The 21326-nt window shown below is 36.7% G+C and overlaps 4 protein-coding genes across 4 annotated transcripts; all 4 read left to right on the forward strand.

The window, feature by feature from the left end:
• Positions 1 to 298: 298 nt before the first annotated feature.
• Positions 299 to 4883, forward strand: rap2c (RAP2C, member of RAS oncogene family). The gene is made up of 3 exons (XM_079391004.1): positions 299 to 1519; positions 2352 to 2656; positions 3894 to 4883. Exons 1-2 carry the CDS (start codon positions 1247 to 1249, stop codon positions 2628 to 2630), a joined length of 552 nt encoding a protein of 183 aa, XP_079247130.1. The 5' UTR covers positions 299 to 1246; the 3' UTR covers positions 2631 to 2656; positions 3894 to 4883.
• A 1148-nt stretch (positions 4884 to 6031) lies between these two features.
• Positions 6032 to 8821, forward strand: LOC306852818 (UDP-N-acetylglucosamine transferase subunit ALG13). Its single transcript, XM_079389914.1, has 4 exons — positions 6032 to 6532; positions 6678 to 6840; positions 8086 to 8224; positions 8344 to 8821. Exons 1-4 carry the CDS (start codon positions 6452 to 6454, stop codon positions 8453 to 8455), a joined length of 495 nt encoding a protein of 164 aa, XP_079246040.1. The 5' UTR covers positions 6032 to 6451; the 3' UTR covers positions 8456 to 8821.
• A 60-nt stretch (positions 8822 to 8881) lies between these two features.
• On the forward strand, positions 8882 to 15720 carry il2rgb (interleukin 2 receptor, gamma b). Its single transcript, XM_079389913.1, has 8 exons — positions 8882 to 9036; positions 9876 to 9963; positions 11152 to 11327; positions 12262 to 12404; positions 12486 to 12633; positions 12730 to 12823; positions 14055 to 14139; positions 14243 to 15720. Exons 1-8 carry the CDS (start codon positions 8949 to 8951, stop codon positions 14732 to 14734), a joined length of 1314 nt encoding a protein of 437 aa, XP_079246039.1. The 5' UTR covers positions 8882 to 8948; the 3' UTR covers positions 14735 to 15720.
• Positions 15721 to 16157: 437 nt separating this feature from the next.
• On the forward strand, positions 16158 to 18631 carry cUnhxorf65 (chromosome Un CXorf65 homolog; the record flags this gene model as incomplete). The annotated part of the gene is made up of 4 exons (XM_079390648.1): positions 16158 to 16197; positions 17351 to 17473; positions 18254 to 18372; positions 18545 to 18631. 4 exons carry the CDS (start codon positions 16158 to 16160, stop codon positions 18629 to 18631), a joined length of 369 nt encoding a protein of 122 aa, XP_079246774.1.
• Positions 18632 to 21326: the final 2695 nt, after the last annotated feature.

The following is a 21326-nucleotide window of genomic DNA, read 5'->3' on the forward strand; positions in this document are numbered from 1 at the left end:
ACTAATTTCCTTTTAGATGACAGTGGATTGATTCACAAAAATGAAGCTCATTTAAATTCTTTTAAATTGCTATCCTCTGACTCACATTTTTGTTAGAGTGATGTGATTTCCGGCGGATGTTTATTGGTCAGTTTGAGGCGTGTGAGAAAGAGGAGCTCCTCTGCGGGACCGCCTCATTTCCGCGAATCGGTTCTTTCGAACAGTTCATTTCAAAGAACCGATTCAAAAACCTATCCGTTGGTGTCAGAGCGTAATTGCGTCATAACGTCCCCAAAAGTGTGCCATTGTCGTTTGTTGCATTCATCATTCAGTGTATGAAACAAAGTCATGTAAAAGGTAAATGCACATTATAGTTTACATTAATCAGTAGTAAAATTATCAGTTTTAAATTAGTTATTTATCATAACCAACTATTTGCTGATTAAAAACTTTGTTTCCAAATGCTCTTACAAATTGAACATGTTTGAAATATACGGATCCCGGCTAAATTTACCCGAGAACCACTTGGGCCCAATTCAGTCCGATTCGCGTACTCCGTTAATCAATTCAACCGATTCACTGAAAAGATTCGACTCGGATGCCAACCGTCGTAGAACTAGAAAGAAGAAGAAAGATTCGACTCGGCCGAACAGTTCGTTCACGCTAGAGTGAGAGAAGAGCTCCGCCGCCGCTGTCTGGGGCCGATATGCAGAGGCGGGCCGGGGAAAAGAGGCACAAGGGAAGGAAATGCAGGATTCCGAGGTGATGTGTATGAGTTAAGGATCTCAAAGCAAGAAACCTGAACCCGGTGATAATATTCGTCGCCCAGAAGTGATATTAAAGCAGAAAAGGGCCGTTTTTATGCGAGTGCAGCATCGCTCTCTTTGAAAACCACTAGCTGCTAGCCAGCTAACGCTAGTCATGTAGCGCTCCGTTCACGCGAACGCCAAACATGGACACGACTGCACACAATACTTGTGTTTTACATCGCCTCTGTGGCTAACAAACTCTCGGATGAACGGATCCCAATGGCGATAGAGCGCAGATGGAGGGGTGTTGTGGATTTAGCTAGACATTCACCCAGAGAAAACACTCTCGTCCGCTGTTGAATCTGTGGCTTTGATTTCCTCGAACCTGATAAAAGTGTTCCCCCGTTGTTGTTTTGGTCATAAAACGCCTCTATAAGAAGTGCTGTGGTATTTTTATGTTTTTATGGCCGTTGCTGAGCAGATAAAGTTAGCTGTAGCTTAAGCCTGGATCAGACCAAATGAAGGAGTATAAGGTGGTTGTGCTGGGAAGCGGCGGCGTGGGCAAGTCCGCACTCACGGTCCAGTTTGTGACCGGGACATTCATAGAGAAATATGACCCGACCATCGAGGACTTCTATAGGAAGGAGATCGAGGTGGACTCGTCCCCCTCGGTGCTGGAGATCCTGGACACCGCTGGGACCGAGCAGTTTGCGTCCATGCGAGATCTGTACATCAAAAATGGGCAAGGCTTCATTCTAGTCTACAGCCTTGTCAATCAGCAGTCATTTCAGGTGAGTATTACATCTCATGTCTGGCTCAGCTAGTACAATAGACTTGAGGTTTAGATTAGGACATACTTCCTTCTATTACCACAGTTAAGGTCAGAAAATCACTCTAGCAAGGAAACTCCTGTGATTTAGGAGAGCACCAAACCTTAGCCCTCTTAGGCAAACTGAATGACAGGAAATCAAAAATATGTCTTTTAAAAAGTAGTTTATGGCATACATGCAACAGGTTGAAACTTCTTATATTCAAATACACTATTCCCAATCCTGGTCACACCCACTTTGTATCATTCTGGATTTGTTTGTTTTTTAACTTATCTTTATTATCTAACTCTTTCTCACAACACATTCACACACACATTGTTCACATGAGGTACATAACATTTTGTAATACTTGTACAAGAAAAGCATTTTATTCAGTAAAGAACAACAGCACTGGAAGGGATCATGATTGTTATTATTAACATGCCTTCTATTTGAAGCCAGATATAGTGCAGAAAAAATCTATTCTAAATGCATGTTATTGATGTTATTGTAAATGTTTAATTTTTAAAAACGGTTTATACAATCCCATCATTTAGTCTGCTTAAACCCCTCCCCTACAAGCTAATTTGCCATCACTTATGTTTTTCTAAATCAAAGGCCCTGCCCTTTTGTCTTTTTCGTTAATCCGTTTCACTTATCCGTTAATCCGTCACAGTATGGAAGAAGAGATCTGTCACCACTTCCATTTCATTGCAACTTTAAGAGCGTTCATTTTTTCCATAAACTGACTTATTTGGAGTCCTGAGTTTTAACTTTCTTATATATTATACATTACCTTCTCTCTGCTCCGCAGGACATCAGACCCATGCGGGACCAGATCGTTCGTGTGAAGCGCTTTGAGAAGGTGCCTCTGATCTTGGTGGGGAATAAGGTGGACCTGGAGTCCGAGCGGGAGGTGGCGGGTTCTGACGGACGTGCCCTCGCACAAGAGTGGGGCTGCCCCTTCATAGAGACCTCGGCCAAGAGCAAGAGCATGGTTGATGAGCTGTTCGCTGAGATTGTGAGGCAGATGAACTACACCACTTTGCCCGAGAAGCAAGAGCAGTGCTGCACCGCCTGTGTTGTGCAATGAGCGTCCTGGCCTTACTTTCAGTCCAGGTATGAGAGAGCAAAACCATGAGGGAAAAAAAACACCAACATTCAGGCTTTCTAGTGCATTCACATCTCATTGAGTCCATGATGATTGATTTTTCCAAAATTGATTTTTTGTACACACAAACATTGAAATATGTTTAATATCTTTACATAAAATTGTGGTGTGTGGTTATATATATATATATATATATATATATATATATATATATATATATATATATATATAAAATTGAGGACAGCAGCTATCTAGGCTGACTCAACTCTGTTATCATTGGATCACACCAAGAATGTGGCGTGAAGAATAAAACTGCTTAATCCCAATACCGATGAGATGAAGAATGAAAAGATTGCGCTGTCTAGACTAGCAGTCAGGCGCATGAGAACAGGGGACAATCCTTGTGAATAAAGAGGAAAACCTAACATCCTGAATGGAAAGTGATGTCGCAAAACAGGAAATGGTCTTCTGGAGAATTTTAGGATGACCCAGATGTGCCATTTTAGTGGTGTCTTTGTGTAAACAATTTTTTATAGTCTTATAGAAATGTTTTGCTGATGTAAGATGATCTAAGTCAAACACATCATCTTGCATCAAACAGGTTAATTTATTTGGAAGTTAAATTCCAAAGACAATGCATAGTATCAGATATAATTTCCACCTTCGCTTTCAACTTGAAAGTAAGCTATTTTTTGTGAATGTGCTTAACTTCCTATTCATTAGCCACTATGGATAAATGTATAATAATAAAGTGCAGTAAATGGTATACACATTTGTGCTACAAATCAGTGTGTTAAAGGGATATGTTGAAGATGATATTTTGAAGAATGTTGGTAACCAAACAGTTGCTGGTAGCCATTGACTTCCATTGTATTATTTTTTTTTTCAATACAATGGAAGTTAATGACTACAAGCAACTGTTTGGTTACCAACATTCTTCAAAATATCATCTTTTGTTTTCAACAAAGAAATAAACTCATACAGGTTTCAAACAACTTAAGAGTAAATGATGATTTCATATTTTGAGGAGGTGAACTGTCCCTTTAAGAATGATGATTTAATTTAAGAAATTAAACTAATGTTAGAAATACCATTTTGCAATAATAGTGTTTTTTACAGCTAACGTAACCAGACATGAATGAAGCCCAAGCACATTAAAGTTACATATGGCCACGCCCACTCTTGGATTAATTTTTAATTTTTTTCTTGTGACTTTAGCACATTTGTCATTTCTGTGTTTCTTAGACACATGATCCAGATGGACGCTCTCTTGAACCAGTCTCTGATCGTATGACCCTCTGAGCCACACCTGTGCCACTGAGCCCCTTGAACTCTGACACCTAAGACATCTGGCCGAGGCTTGGCTTTGCTGTCCGGAAATAAATCATCGCAGGGTCTTCAAAACTCAAATCCACCGGGTCTGGATTGTAGAGCACATATACAATATCTTCAAGTTATGTTTTGGTTACCTGGAAACAAATCAAGTTTGAGAATTGGAGCACAGAAAACTTTTGGGAATGGGGATATCTGTGACAGGGCTATTAATAGCTATTTTTCTTATATAGGGAAAAGGGTTATGACGAGCAGGTCAGCTCAGGGCTATAATACCCCTGGAGATGCTCCGTTGTAAATGTTCCCAGTTTTTTCTTTTAACATTAAGTTTGATATCTAATTATTAAGCTGTAACAGCCATTATGCAGGTTTGAGACCTCAATATCTAACGTTTCTTTTTTCCCCCCTTTTGATTTTTTTTAAACTACTGGTATGTATGCTTTCTCTCCTAATACTCTATTTATTAAAGTCTTTAATTACCGAGATAGATAAATATTGCATTTTTATATTCTGTTGGCTGTTTTTGCTTTTTGTGACTACAGTATGCGTTGTTTCTGAAGTACAGCATTGATGATGCCTTAAATGATTACAGTCTGAAACCCCTGTTGAGTCAGTTCTACTTTACTTTTCTTTTCTTTTCTTGTATTTTAATTTCATTTCTAGGATGTCTCTTGAATATCATTTGTGCCCAAGTTACATTGTTTTGGACACGTTTCGAACTGCTTCAATATAAACTTAAATTGTCAGCAGTCCATTCAGCACAGTATTGCAGATGTTACTTTTGGCTTTTAACACTGTAAGCACATGTACAAATGCCAAAGTTGGTTATCATTGACATTTTTGAGACGTTTAAACCAAAACAACAAAATAAAGAACTTGAAATCAATGCATGCAATACCTTCCAATAGGCTTTTTATAATGACCTTTAAATTGCCTGGAAATCAGCCATTATTAGTTCCCAACAAACTGTTTTATTGTGGGTGACACTCAACGTCTGAAATGTGATGAGCTTGAAGAAAGAGGCTTTGCTTGCTTGCAAAGTTAAGTAGATGACAAGGGTATTTTCCAACTAAAACATTCCATTTGCTTTTTTTTTAAAAGTTACATTTTGACATGGATGGGGCTAATGCCATAAATGCATAATGTTTTGTCGTGCACATCTGACTGAAGTTCAGGACTTTGTTGCAGAGATTTTTTCATAATGGAGAGACAAAGAAATAAGATGCAAAAGTATTTGACAGCACTAAATACAAAAAAAGAGAGGGCCTTCAAGAACGTTCAACAATGTTAAGCAACCAAGTTTCATTCTTTTTGCCCGCCTGTGGTCTAGGTGATATGCAAGAACAAAATGATTAGTATAACAGCTGCAACATTCTGTGTGGAGATGGGAAAACCTGCTGGAATGATGAGCATCTGCAGCACTTGATCAGATAGCTGTGGCTGAGTGACTTGACAGAAGCCACTTAAGGCTTGTGATCATGAGTGAGTCTCTGAATGCCCATAGGTCACTCAACCAGATTTTACTGTCCTGTCTGCCACTGATTTAGAGAATAAAGTTATAAAAATAAAAAAAGACATTTAGGGATCCAAATTCAGGTGTGCAAAGGAAATTTATGAACATTTGAAGCTGTTTTGACCCAAAGACTCCCACACCACAATTTATTTTGTGATTTCAGAAATGTCAAGAATTTTTTTTAACTAAATAATTAAATGTATTTACTGTACATCTTATGTTTTTAGTTATTTTAACATTTATACAGTTTAATAAGAATTTTTATTATTTATTAAAATAATTTTAAGTCATTTTGCACCCCGCTTGGAAACTTTCTAAGGGCACCTGACTGAACCACTTGATTGCCTAAAGGGTGCTGAATAGGTTTTTAATATAAAAGGTTCTAATAATTAAGTGGGTCATTAGAGTTATGCAGTACTGTTTGAGCTTTTATATGCCTGTGTTTAAAGGACATATTTCTATGAAAAATTTAATTTCCAGTAACCATGCTTACAACGCTCCCCATGTTCTCCTACAGTAATTGGGAGGGTGGTTTTTTTATAATAGGATATGATTTTCATATTTTTTATAAAGTGCAATGTTTAATTTAATATATGTGAAGGAATGGGTCATGTAAATTTAAAGATTATTTTTATTGTAATTTTTTTTTTTTTTTTCAAACTGCATAAACACTCCTATAAAAAGAAAACAGAGGAATAAGAAGGGAGGGGGGGGGGTCATTTTAGAGATAAATTGCACCTTTGACAAGGCTAATAGTAAATAATTTGATATACCACTATATTCTGTTAAAATCATACACATGACTCTAGTTGGTCCATTATAAGCCAGTAGGACTTTTATTTTGAAGTATGGAGTGTTAAGAGACCCTTCATGTTTGCATTTTCTTCAATGTTTCCCTATTCATTTTTGTTCACATCTGTTTTCTGTTACATTTAGCAAAGCCTGCTACTCTGATATAATGAAAACTGTATTTGTAACTGTCGGGACGACGAGTTTTGACGATCTGATCGTCGCCGTGACTTCAGATGAATCCGTGAAGGTAAGAATGTCATTCATAAATAACCTCGTGAGAACTGCAAGGGAAACGAAAGCTGAATTTCACAAATACTATATAGGTATGCAATAAGCCGTGAGGTTTTAATGCATCCTGCCTGGCTCACTTTAATGCCTGTTTGTGAATGCAGGCATTAATCGACCGTGGCTACACAGACGTGGTGCTTCAGGTTGGCAGAGGCTCGGCTGTGCCTGATCCAGACAGCTGTCCAGGACTGACACTGCAGGTGTTTCGTTTCAAAGACTCGGTCGCCAAGGACATGACACACTCAGATCTGGTCATCAGTCATGCTGGTGGGTTAGAGCTAACTTTGGCCCAAACACTACAGTTCAAACATAAATTCATTTTATTGTTTTTGATGCAGGAAAATTAAGGAAACTCACAATAATCATCAGATAACAGATCAGTAGTTGATATACTGACGGATATAAATATAAGATTATCAAAAATTCATGTTTTCACTTTAAAATGTGAGATATCTGCAATAATTGTATCTGTTAAAAAATCTCACCAGTTGGTGGCTGCAAGCCAAGCTAGTACAGAGTCACATGATTAATATTTGAGCGCATTTTATATTATACACATTTTTGTATTTTTAAATAAAATAAATACATCTAACAGTACTATAGTGGGGGGGGGGGTAGACTAAATATTTACAAATATTTTTTTTCACAGTATAAATTGGGTCTTTATACTTGAAAATATATAGATGCATTTTAAATTTTAGAATGGGAGGTTCCCTCGCATGAGGATGATCATATTTGGGATCCATGGTATCTAAACAATTAAAAAACATTGATCTGACATTTTTGGTTGTTGTTGACTTTATAATAACCTACAAATGAGTTTTAGATCATAGGCCGGTTGCATAAACTTAGCCACTATGTTAAGACTGTGTCTTAAAAACTAGTTTGACCATCCAGCAGTTACCCAAGGGGGTAATGTGTGTTATTTTTCGAATTCCAAGTAGACCAATCTACCTTTTTATTAAACAATTAGGAAAAATCTTGAAGAAAAAATTGAGTCTTAATTATTAAGACTTGTCTTAAAATCGAAGTTTATGCAACCGGCCTCATATGTGACCCTGGACCACAAAACCAGTCTTAAGTCACGGGGGTATATTTGTAGCAATAGCCAAAAATACACTGCATGGGTCAAAATTATAAATTTTTCTTTTATGCCAAAAATCATTAGGATATTAAGTAAAGATCATGTTCCATTAAGATATTTTGTAAATTTCCTTCTTTAAATATATCAAACTTCATTTTTGATTAGTAATATGCATTGCAAAGAACGTCATTTGGACAACTTTAAAGGAGATTTTCTCAATATTTTGATTTTGTTGCACCCTCAGATTCCAGATTTTCAAATAGTTGTATCTCAGCCAAATATTGTCCTATCATAACAAACCATACACTGAAAGAAAGATTATTTATCCAGCTGTTGTTCATACAGATGATGTATGAATCTCAATTTCAAAAAATAGTTTTTGTGGTCCAGGGTCACATGTGTCGTAATATCTGCTCTATCCTAATCAGGAGCAGGAAGCTGTTTGGAAGCACTCGGAGCAAATAAACCTCTCCTCGTTGTGGTCAATGATAAATTAATGGACAATCACCAGCTGGAGCTTGCAAAGCAGCTGCAGGCAGATTCACATCTTATCTACTGCACTTGCAGGTTTGTTCTATGGGCATTCACTTTCTCAGCTGTGTTAGTGCTCAAGTTTATTGTTATGGTTAAATTGATGTGCTGACTGCAAATGTTCATCTTTATGTGCTTTTAACCCTTCATCACAGTACTCTGCCTCAGACTTTGAGGGATATGGATCTGTCTGCTTTGACAACCTACGTGCCTGGTCAACCGCAGAACTTCGCCAACTTTTTAGATAAGGCCGTCGGACTTGTCTGAGAGCTCTTGCTTGAACCGGGACAGTTACTGGTGAGAATTTTGGCACAGGCTGTTTTAATGAAAGAACCTGCACTGGACCCTCAGGAGTCGGTTGTATGAGAAGAACTGGTTCTTACCAAACTGATAATTGACCTTTGATGATAAACGCACTGGAGTGTATAATAATGGTACAGACACAAGTAGTGCAGCTGTATTATGCAGTGCTGTCTTTTTTGACACATTATTTGTGTTAAAATATGAAAAAATATGTTATTTTACAAAAGTAATATAGTTTAGTTGAACATTATTATTATAAAATTTCAGATTACAGTATTTGTTAATAAAAATGTTATTGCATACCTATTTTTGTTCTTTATGACAATGAAAATGTCGGGTTGCTTATCAAGATATTTATTGTTAAAGAAGCGGAAGTTGTGAAGGAAACACGCAGTAGTTAACATCCTGTGTAGTATTAGACCTCAGTCATTTGTTACTCAGACGCTCAGGGGAGAGCATGACTTACATTCACACGTCAAAACTATATATTGGGCATGTGTTCTTATTTCTGTCCTTTCAACAATGCTGTTCAACAGTTGATCTGAGTAAGTATATCATTACACACAATTGTGTGCTGAATAATGTTTTTATGATTAATGGGTTAAAAACTAAAGGTGAGCAAATGATTTATCACACGATTGGGTTTATAATTCTTAATAATAATGCTGTTTGAATTAGAGGTTTCTGATTGTATGTTTGTATTAAGTTTTGGTTTTCTAAAAGACAAAAATTGAGAAATGTGTTTGGATGGCTTTAGTGGGGATTTCCACGGTTTTTCTCTTGTATGTCATTTGTGTGTGATGGTTGTGATGATGCTCTTGAGGTTTGAGATTATGATACTGATTAGGTTTATGTCTATGTGGGTTGCGGGAAACTGAAATTCAAAAGTAAAGTGATAAAGTGTATTAAAGGGGTCATATGATGCGATTTCAAGTTTTCTTTTCTCTTTGGAGTGTCACAAGCTGTTCCTGCATAGATTAGATCCCTAAAGTTGCAAAGACTAAAGTCTCAAACCCAAAGAGATATTCTTTGGGGTCATATGATATTATTTGGTGTAACAGAATATGTTGACATGATTTAATGTTCAAAAAACACATTATTTTTCAAATACTGTACATTATTGTAGGTCAGTTGGCCAATCAGAGCAGACTGCGTTTGTTGGAAAGAGGGGCTTTGTAGAAAATGACGCGTTTGAGAGAGGCGGGGCATAGAGGAAGTACAATAATGTACAGTATTTTTTTTTTTTATTGTTTTTTGAACATTAAAGCATGTCAACATATTCTGTTACACCAAATACACAAAATAATGATCTTTAAAATAGCATCATATGACCCCTTTAATGATTTTTTGCATGAATGACTTTGAATCATCTTGGCCCATGTAGGTGTGCAGTGTAAGATCATCAACCTCGAGTATGTGGAGTGCTTCTGGCACCCAAACATACCAACAATGAACTACACCTTCAGCAGTGCGTAAGTCACAGCCCATTTCACTCACCTTCCCTACATTCGTCCCAAATGTGTATATATACAGTGGAGATCAAAATTAGACAACAATCTATAAATACTTCATTTGTTTTTCTGAAATAGTTTTCATCACTTTGTGCTGGCCATTTCATTATTTTAATGTTCTTGGCTTTTTGGGACTGCTTTGCAGTGTGACAAGGGCATTGAAAATTGTAGGCTGATTGGGAGATCGCAGGGAAGGTATTGAATGTTGAACATTTGCATTCACTCTGCCAGGTATCTGTATAATTGTATCTGTGTAAGAGGCCCAACTCCTGCTGTAGAAAACTTCACATTTACCTGACTTCTTTACGCGCTTGGGCTTCAGTCAGAATGTTCAAAATGTTTCCCATTGGAACCAAATAAATTAAACTTGCTCTCATTATTAAAGTGAACTTTGGACCAGTTCTCCTCTGACTTGAATGAATTATAGTGTCATTGTAAAGCTGTGATTTTCGAGACATTATTACAGATTGGGAATGACAGTACACTGAAAGGGTCATCCCTTTGGCCTTCATCTGGACAACCTCCTGTCGCACGGTTTCAGTCACTTTAGAGCAGCCCGCCACATTGCAATCAAAGTCACAATTAGATGAATGTTGCCAGTTAAATAGGGTTTGTCATATAATTGTGACCCTGTCTGTGAAATCCAGGCTCAAGTTTTAAAATCTACTTATGAGATAACAAGCATCAAAGTTTGATTTCAACCATTAATTTCAATATGATTTCAGTCTCTGACATGGCTTTACTCAGTATTAAAGATATCACATTTTTACAGAATGTTCTTAACCTTATGAAGCATGATTTTATGTAGAAAATATTAAATCACAAAAAAAATGTTTTCACATCCAGTGTCACAATTAACGATTAACACCAATAACTTGGAGGTATCTGTAAGTGTTCTCTAATTTTGATCAGTTATTTTTCAAATAACTGATTTAAGTTTTTTGTACTGTGCTTCAGAATACATTATTTATGAAATATGCTTAAAATACTGCCCTTCTACTCCTGTTAGGATAAGTTTAAATAGGACCAATCCATGACCTTGAAATTTAGGAAATTGTAGGTTGTTCTCTAATTGTGATCTCAAACTGTGTGTGTGTGTGTGTGTGTGTGTGTGTATAAAATGAATATTGATATGTTTTTTTCCGTCAGATTTCTGCATAATCCCTCACAAGACTGTCCAGAATACATAATGGAGCACAGTTACACTGTAGGCTGCAGAATTCCTCTCAAAGACATTAGTCTGAGTTTTAAACAATTTTCTACAAATGTATCCACTGAAAGAAACCACACTGTTTCAGAAAAAATGCATTCCCTCCAAAAAAAAGGTAAAGCAAAAAGATTTACAACATTTCAATGAATGCTTGTGAATCTACACTACCGTTCAAAAAAATTGGGATTAGTAAACTTTTTGTTTGTTGTTGTTGAGTAATAGTAAAAACATTTGTAATATTAGAACTATTATAGTAATTAATACATATTTGTATTTCAAATAAATGCTTGCGAGCTTTCTATTTATCAAAGAATCCTGACAAAATTGATAACCACACAAATATTAAGCTGCACAACTGTTATCAACATCTAGAATAATAATTAATGTTTCTTGAGCTGCAAATCAGTGTATTAGAATGATTTCTGAAGGATCATGTGACACGGAAGATTTTGCATCACAGAAATAAATTGGATTTGAAAATATATTAAAATAGAAAATGGTTCTTTTAAATGTAGTATTTCATAATATAATTGTTTTTCTCTGTTTCCAATCAAATAAATGAGGCCCTGGTGTGCATTAGAGACTTCTTTTATAGACTTTACCAAACATAAACTTTTGAATAGTAGTGTAGTGTAATAATTTACATAATTTCTTCACCCTTCCAGTTGAATGTTTCATTTTATTTCTCTCTTTATTTTTTTGATTATTGGTTAGTCATAGCACTCTATTGCCCAATATTTTTTCATATGATCAACAGACCATTATCCCAGGGAACAGATTTCAGCTGTGCTACAGTAGTTCTAGATGTCTTCTATCACTCCACAGTGTCTTTCTTCTTGCATAATAAAATAATTGAAACTCAAATCAATATTTTATGTCCACTTAATTATTTATTTTGAAAACAACCATGTAATAATTGAGAACATTTAGTTCCTCATCACCCTATTAGGATTTGTATTAGATATGTTTGAGTCTGTTGTAAATTATCTGACATAATTCCATCCAAACCCGTGGCTCATTTGTTTGTGTTTGTACATATATTTGTTTAGTGCAGTTAAACCCACCCTATAACCTCTCAGTGGTGTGGAATGAGCAGGACAGCACACTTTCACTGCATTGGAACAGCAGTTCCCCCCACACAAATAAGAACTGTGTAGTCTATATGGTGCACAACCTGAAAGACACAAGACAGGTGAGACAAAAGATATCATATGATGATCATTTTGCATTCAAACTGCCAACTGTCTCATCTTCATCTCCCTTTTGCTCCCAGTCCTCAAACGTGACAGGAACGTCATACAGTCTGTCTCAGGTCTCACAGAGCAAGTCCTATGTTTTCCAAGTGCGGAGCACTGTTGCTGATGTCTGCGGTGGTTCAGATCTCTGGAGTGACTGGAGTAACTCGGTGGAGTGGGGCACCGGTGAGATACTACTATCATAGAGTGAGGGACATGGATGGATTTGCTCTCATTTGTCTTCTTACAGTTTTTTCCCCATCTTGTTTCTGTGTCATGTAGGGAACAGCAGACGAGGCGGGTGGCAGGGACTTTATGCTCTTCTGTCAGTCCTTCTGCTGTTTCTGCTGGGTTTGATGATGTGCTATTGTGAGAGGTGAGAGATGTTTAAAAGACTTAAAACATAAAGACATCAAATGTTGTATTTATATACTTGAGATGTTATTAAAGATTATTTTATTGCAATAATATAATGTAATCAGGGTTTCTGCAGGTCTTAAAAAGACGCCCTTCCACAATTCCATCCTTCCGTCCTTCCTTAAAAGGTCTTAAATATGAGAAGAAGGTCATGACATTAAATGTTGCATTCACTACAGAAATGAATATGTGACCCTTGACCACAAAACCAGTCTTAAGTGTAAATTTTTCAAAATTGAGATTCATACATCATTATTGTGCATATACAATAAATAAGTTTTCCATTGATGTATGGTTTGATAGGATAGGACAATATTTGTTCGAGATAAAGCAATTTAAAAATCTGGAATCTGAGGGTGCAAAAAAATCTAAATACAGTCAAAATCACCTTTAAAGTTGTCCAAATGAAGTTCTTAGCAATGCATATTACTAATCAAAAATTAAGTTTTGATATTTACAGTAGGAAATTTACACAATATCTTCATGGAACATGATCTTTACATAATTTAATACATGAATTATGTTTCCATCTTTGTTGCCACAGTTTTGTTAGTGCCTTTTTCTGTTCTAAAGAAGGGGGTGTCCCATCACTTTTGTCCTTATAGTGTATGTACAAGTCATTGGTGTTTGGTGATGAGTTTTTGGCACAAGGTCTGCATATAAAGTCACACCAGAGGTGTTCAGCTGGGATCAGGACTTGGCTTTCTGCAGACCAGTCAAGTTCTTCCACACTGACTGAATCAATCATGTCTTTTTGAACCGTGTCTTATACACAGAGGCACTGTCATGTTAGAATAGAAAAGGGTCCTGTCCAAACTATTGCTATAAAATTAGAAGCACACAATTCCCTAGAATATCATTATATGCTTAAACATTAAGATTTGTTCTCATAGAAATTACTAAAGTAGTCAAACATGTTCATTAAATTGATTCATAAATTTATTTGTAAAAGTAATTAATTAAATGGAATTTAAATTAAAGAATTAGATTAAAAGGTAGAGAAAAGGTCATTTAAAAGGTGTAAAAAGTTAAAAGATCTCATTGTGTTCTCCCTATACCTTTACACTTGATGTATTATGTTCCCTTCAGTTTTATGCCTTAAATTTTCTTTACCTGGTCTTAAAATGGTCTTTAACAAATCTTACATTTCTCTTCAGAAAACCTGAGTAATAATAATAATTTATATGCAGGAAAAAAATCATCTTTCTTCCAGTCGTGCCTGACCCTAGCAAGAACCTACAGGATTTGTTTCATAAACATGATGGAAATGTTGAGGTATCCACTCTTTTAATGCTCCTACTGTATTCCTATGAGGTCATTATGAGTAAATGTGCTCTTCAGATTTGGACACGCTGTAATCCTCTCATTATATTCTCAGAGCTGGGTTCACATCTCCAGAGAGCTGAAGGAAGCCTTCGAGCCTGACTACACAGAGTCGTCCTGTGACGTGTGTGAGCTTACGCCCTCTTGTGACACCGGTCCCACACCTGTGGCCAGTCCTGCTTCTCAAACTGACAACTGCGATGAACCAAGCACTGAAAAACACCCTGCAGATGAACCAAGCACTGAAGAACACCCTGCAGATGAACCAAGCACTGAAGAGCACCCTGCAGATCAACCAAGCACTGAAGAACACCCTGCAGATGAACCAAGCACTGAAGAACACCCTGCAGATGAACCAAGCACTGAAGAACACCCTGCAGATGAACCAAGCACTGAAGAACACCCTGCAGATGAACCAAGCACTGAAGAGCACCCTGCAGAGGAACTAAGCACTGAAGAACACCCTGCAGATGAACCAAGCACTGAAGAAGAGCCTGCAGATGAACCAAGCACTGAAGAAGAGCCTGCAGGACAGCAGAGCTCATAAGCCTAAGTGGTGCTAACCATTCACCTGCATTGTCGGCTCATTCTTACGGAACATGTTCACATGCTACATTTTAATGTTTTTCTTTGCACGTTTATTTTACCTCATTCATATCTCATTTTATGCAGAGTTTATGTATAAGAAGGATGAAAAATGTAATTGTTGACATTTCTCAATTAATTAGTGTACTCAAAAGTTTGGGGTTCCTATGTTGACCAAGGCTGCTTTTATTTGATCAAAATACAGTAGAAACTGGTAATACTGTGCAATATAATTACAATAAAAAAGTATTTTTATCTGAATATATTAAAATGTAATTTATTCCTGTGATGGCAAAACTGAATTTTCGGCAACATAACTCCAGTCTTCTGTCACATGATCCTTCAGAAATCATTCGAAAATGCTGATTTGCTTCTCAAGAAATATTTCTTATTAATGTTGAAATCAGCTGTTCTGCTTAATGTTTTTTGGAAACATTTATTCTTTAATAAATGGAATTTTCAACATTTTCTGAAACAACTTTTATAAGAAATCTAAATCTTTAGCACCATTATATAAGTGCCTTTACTGTAAGTCTTGATCAACTTAATGTGTCCTTGCTGAAACAAAGTATGATTTAAAAATAAATAATTCAATTACTGACCCCAATCATTTTAACAGTAGTGTTGTAAACCAACCTTAAAAATGCATGAATGTCTTATTTAAAAAAACATCATTTATTTGAAAGAAATACAGCACTGTTACAAGTTTTTAACTTTTATAGTTTTGTTAGTTTTTAATTATGATACCATATATTTATGGTTTCAAATGAAGACTGCAAGTATTTGTACACTTTGTGAACTTGCAGCAAAGTTTGATACAAATACATAAAAAATCCACTTCAAAATACTTGACAGCTTTCATTTGTAAGGTTTGTATAATGATTGATACAACTGCAATTTCATTTTAGTAAATTTGAATGATTAATAAAACTGTAGATTGTGCATTTTATTCATTTGTTGTACTGTCTTGCTCTAGTTTAAATGTGTTTTTCCTCATCTCGCTCAGATTCCATGTCATTGTGACATCACAGTCTTGATGATTATGTTACTCTTAGTCTGCTGTGTCACTAATTTCTTCCCCCGGCTACAGCAGACAGCATCTTAAAAAGCTAGTGAGGTGTCAAGTTCTTCTCTGCCACAATGTTTATTTACATTAAACATGGAGGTAAGGATCTCAATCATGTCTTTAATTTGAAAATGAATTGCATTGCTTAAATATCAGTGCAATAGGCTACAAGCATTCTATGTTTAGATTTATATATGGCTTAGTAACTGACTATTTTATCTGTTTATGTAAATGACAAGAAGCTGATATCAATGTGATGTTTGTGTATTTAGACAATAACCAGTTCCTAGTTAACACCAACTGTGCAACTGTTGTCCTCATGGAATACATAAAAACCAGGTTGGGACTTGCTGAGTCAGGTATGTACAGCTTTCTCGAGGGTAACGTTATGTTTCATACATCAGGAGGATATGTGGATAATCATAAGCACATAATCAGTCAAATTTAGTTCTTTTCCAGCTTTCATTTAACAGAATCTTCAATATGACGTGATTGTCAGTAGAAAAGGACATCCTTCCAGTCATTCCAGTGTTGTTCGTGTGCTTCTGTCATTCAAATTCAGAGAGGATAATCAACGTCAAAAAAGTGACTTTTATCACTTTAAGGTCTGGTTTACACGGTTCCTCACATGAAAAAATACTATAGTAATAGTAGTGTATTATACTGTATATATTATAGTATTTACAACACTTTGTTAATGAACATAGCATACTGTAGTATTAACTATAGTGAACTGATAAACTGTAATAAATACCGTAGTATACTTTAGTTTTTACTACAGTAAACTGTAGTGTATTGTAGTATACCCTATAGTTGTAGAAAACTTAATACAGTATTGGGTAAAGTACCGTAATTTGTTTATATTACTACATTTGTTATATTCCCACAGCAACTATAGAATTACCACAACAAATTAATTCAAGTACTTTACTATAGTATGGTTCAAAAACACTATAGTACTATAAATTGCTATATTATTGTTTCATGCAGTGTTTTTCTGTGTAAATTGACGTTTGATGATCTTTCACAGCATCTCGCTTATTACTTATTTCAAGACTTGGAGTTACCCCCCCCCCCCAAAAAAAAAAATCAAATTCTACGTGAATGGCCCCTAAGGATATCTTAAAGTAGCTCAGGCGGGTTGTTGCATGCTCTAGAGATCTCAGGTCAGAGGAGGTTAGTTGAGCCTAGCGTGCCCCTCGAACCCGGCGTGACCTTGGCGCAGGAGGTCACGGTTCTCAAGCGTTAATATTTCACACTCTCTCTTAGCACATACTCCTACAACCGTGTCTGATTACATCTATGGCATGTAGTAAGGCACGTTACCTGAGATCAGCCCATCACTAAGGGAGAACTCATTACCACTGTCATTAACACTGTCCTCCTCCCTAACGCATTTGCAAAAATGTTGCAAAGAGACAGTAAACACGTATTATATGACAGTTTTGGCACGTGTTTGAAACAATATCCCTTAAGGTTACTCAACCAAATCTGTGTTTGTATGTGTTTCAGAGCTTATAGACCTTTGTGATGAACGAGGAGTGCTGAAATTCCTCTTCCTGCCCCAGAATTCACAGGAATCTGCTCGTGGGCTGCTAAAGGCTAAAGAGTCATTCATTGTTTGCATAATTAAGCGTGAGTTTGAGTTGGTCCCGTGATATTTTTTAATAAGCTGAAGCTAATTGTTTCTATATAGTTTGACACAGCAAATGCAGTGCAAGGAAATAATCCAGGGTTTGTCTTGTGTGTGTTTACAGGTACATCTGATGGGGCTTATAACTCTGTCACATCGCTGTTATCCAGTGTCGACCCTGCTGTAATAGGTGCCAATTAATTCATTACTTGAAGAGTTTATTTGCAAAAACAGATTACTCAGTTTTTTCACAATTTCAAAAATCAAGTTTTTTATGTTGTCATGTTTTATTGTGTTAGTTAGCTGTATTTTTTAGCTATTTTTACTTAATCAAAATAACCCAACTGCAGTTTGATTGAGATTACTTGAAATGCACAATGAAAAAACAAATGATAATGAGTTTTGAAAATTGTTACAAATGGAAGTTACCTGTTTTTTCAAATTAACCCTTCATTTTCTTTTTCTTTATAATATCTGAACATAATTTACTTATGAAGAACAATTCTGTTTTCAGATAATATTTTGTAACAGCAATTATGTTGTTGTTGCTATTATTAAGTTATAAATATATATCGTTTTTCTATATTCTATATTTAGCGAATTAATGTTTAGATATTTTTAATGGAAAATCAGATCAAATCTTTATATATTTATTTCACTGTATATCACTCTCAGTTATAATTGGAGCTAAATTGTTTGTAGCGTTGCGTTGTATTGTATATTGCTTTTATACTGTATTTTACTCGGTTTATTAATGTGTGTTTGTAATGTCTGTCTTCCAGAGACCCTGCAGACTCAGATTGACAATCTTGAGAAAACTCGTCTGAAGCAGCTTCATATTGTGGAGACTCGTATGTCTACATCAGAGGAAATCAATGCTCAGGCTCTGTCCACTAAAACTGTGAGTCCTTTTGAGTCCTTTTTGCTCTCACCTTTTATATTATTCAGCTACAATGCACAACATATGAGTGACTCCATTTCATCCATTATGGGGGACACTGGACACTTGTGATATAGTAATATAATTTTATGTGAACAATAATCTTGTGGTTTGTTTTCATGTGGCTCTGCAGACTAAAAAGCGCAAGAAAGTTACACAGGCAAATGCCCCTGATGAAGAAGTCCAGCGCCACACAGGGGACAGGAAGAGCAGGAACTGAACAAAGGCCCTCACATCCGAGCATTCATGCTCATTCTTAATGATGAGTCCCAGTATAATTTATGCAAATTACAGACGTGTTCATCAGAAATGCTGTGTTATTTTTTAAAACTATTTATTTTTTTACTTGGTGATTCAGGAAAGTTGCTACAGTGATTTTTATAAAATTACATAAAACTCTATCTATCTATCTGTCTGTCTATCTGTCTGTCTGTCTGTCTGTCTCTCTGTCTCTCTGTCTGTCTCTCTGTCTGTCTGTCTGTCTCTCTGTCTATCTCTCTGTCTGTCTGTCTCTCTGTCTGTCTGTCTATCTCTCTGTCTGTCTGTCTCTCTCTCTGTCTATCTCTCTGTCTGTCTGTCTGTCTCTCTGTCTGTCTGTCTATCTCTCTGTCTGTCTGTCTCTCTGTCTCTCTGTCTATCTCTCTGTCTGTCTGTCTGTCTCTCTGTCTATCTCTCTGTCTGTCTGTCTGTCTCTCTGTCTCTCTGTCTATCTCTCTGTCTGTCTGTCTGTCTCTCTGTCTGTCTGTCTGTCTCTCTGTCTGTCTGTCTCTCTCTCTGTCGATCTCTCTGTCTGTCTGTCTGTCTGTCTCTCTGTCTGTCTGTCTGTCTATCTCTCTGTCTGTCTGTCTCTCTGTCTATCTCTCTGTCTGTCTGTCTGTCTCTCTGTCTGTCTGTCTATCTATCTATCTGTCTGTCTCTCTGTCTATCTCTCTGTCTGTCTGTCTGTCAATTCAATTCAATTCAATATGTGCTTTATTGGCATGACAATTGTTACAATGTATTGCCAAAGCATAGTGTTTACATTAAATATAGAACAAGTATGTAAAAAAAAAAAAAAAAAAAAAAAAAACACATTAAAATAAAAAAAAAATACATGCATGTGTAGATATAATTAAACAAAATAGAACAAATCAATTCTAGAATTATGTGAACAGTTTAAAAGTGTGAGTGTGTGTGAGTGTGTGTGTGTGTGTGAGTGTGTGTGTGGGCGCATCACTGATTTGTTGACTCCTCCCTCTTTTTGTGACAGGCATCAATGTATCTTGCTGCTAGTGAGATACAATCTTGTTTTTCACCTAATAAATACTGAAGTTGTGTTTTCTTGTTTAACATTTTGAAGTCAGGGTAAAGTGTTTCAAATTTGGGATAAAATGCCTCTCTAATGTGTTGATAGTTAGGACAGCTGGTGAGGAAGTGTTGCTCTGTCTCCACTTCTCCATGAGTACAGTATGGACAGATGCGGCTCTCTCTGGGCAGCCAGTGCTGTCGATATCTGCCCGTCTCTATAGTCAGAGTATGACCGCTCAGTCTGTACCTCGTCATCTGTCTTCTTAGTTTACAGTCTTTCACTGTACTCAGATATTCTGCAGTTGTGTAATCTCTATTTAGGGCCAAATAACATTCAAGTTTACTTTGTTTTTCTGTTGTTTCTTTCCAATAGGTTAGATAATTTTCTTTTTGTTCTTTTATAATTTGGTTGGGCCAAATGTTGTGGCTGATTATTTGAGTGTCCTGCTGCTGGATGTTAGTCATGTTAGTCTGTGTTTGCAGCTTCAGGACCATCTGAATCAGGGGACTTTTTTCAGGGTTCACTTCATGGTTTTTAAGGGCTTTAAAATGATAAGAGTTGGGGTCGCTCATTTTTAAGTGTTTCCAAAATTTGATGGCTCGTTTCTCAATGTGCATTAGTAGAGGGTATTGGCCTAATTCTGCCCTGCATGCGTTGTTGGGTGTGCTCCTCTGTACTCCGAGGATGCTCTTACAGAACTCAGCATGCAGGGCTTCAAGAGGATTTTTGTCCCATTTTTCAAATTGGTGATTTAGGAGAGGACCCCACACTTCACTGCCATATAATGCAATAGGTTCTATGACTGATTGGAATATTTTGAGCCAGATTCTAATTGGTATTTGAATTTGGATAGATTTTTTGATGGCGTAAAAGGCCCTTCTTGCTTTCTCTTTCAGTTCATTCACAGCCTGTCTGTATAGACTGTCTGTCTCTCTGTCTGTCTGTCTGTCTCTCTGTCTGTCTGTCTCTCTCTCTGTCTATCTCTCTGTCTGTCTGTCTGTCTCTCTGTCTGTCTGTCTATCTCTCTGTCTGTCTGTCTCTCTGTCTATCTCTCTGTCTGTCTGTCTGTCTCTCTGTCTATCTCTCTGTCTGTCTGTCTGTCTCTCTGTCTCTCTGTCTATCTCTGTCTGTCTGTCTCTCTGTCTATCTCTCTGTCTGTCTGTCTGTCTCTCTGTCTGTCTCTCTGTCTGTCTGTCTGTCTCTCTGTCTGTCTCTCTCTCTGTCTGTCTGTCTGTCTGTCTATCTCTCTGTCTGTCTGTCTGTCTGTCTGTCTATCTCTCTGTCTGTCTGTCTGTCTGTCTGTCTGTCTATCTCTCTGTCTGTCTGTCTGTCTGTCTGTCTGTCTGTCTGTCTGTCTGTCTGTCTGTCTGTCTCTCTGTCTGTCTGTCTGTCTGTCTGTCTCTCTGTCTGTCTGTCGGTCTCATCCGTCTGTTCTTATTACTGTGTTTGTAAAAAAATGTGGGAATTTTCCACTGGTCCCTTGAAATTAAGCAACAGATGAGGTCATCGTCTTGCCTGTGATTGGTTAGTATGAATACCTGTTTGTTACCAAGCTTTCCCCAGCTGGGTGCAAATTGAGAGAGAATCTAAAGAGGAATATTTATAGATTGGTGTGTGTAGTTACTGA

The sequence above is a fragment of the Barbus barbus genome (genome assembly GCF_936440315.1).
Source record: "Barbus barbus genome assembly, chromosome: 33".
Classification (NCBI taxonomy): Eukaryota; Metazoa; Chordata; class Actinopteri; order Cypriniformes; family Cyprinidae; genus Barbus; species Barbus barbus.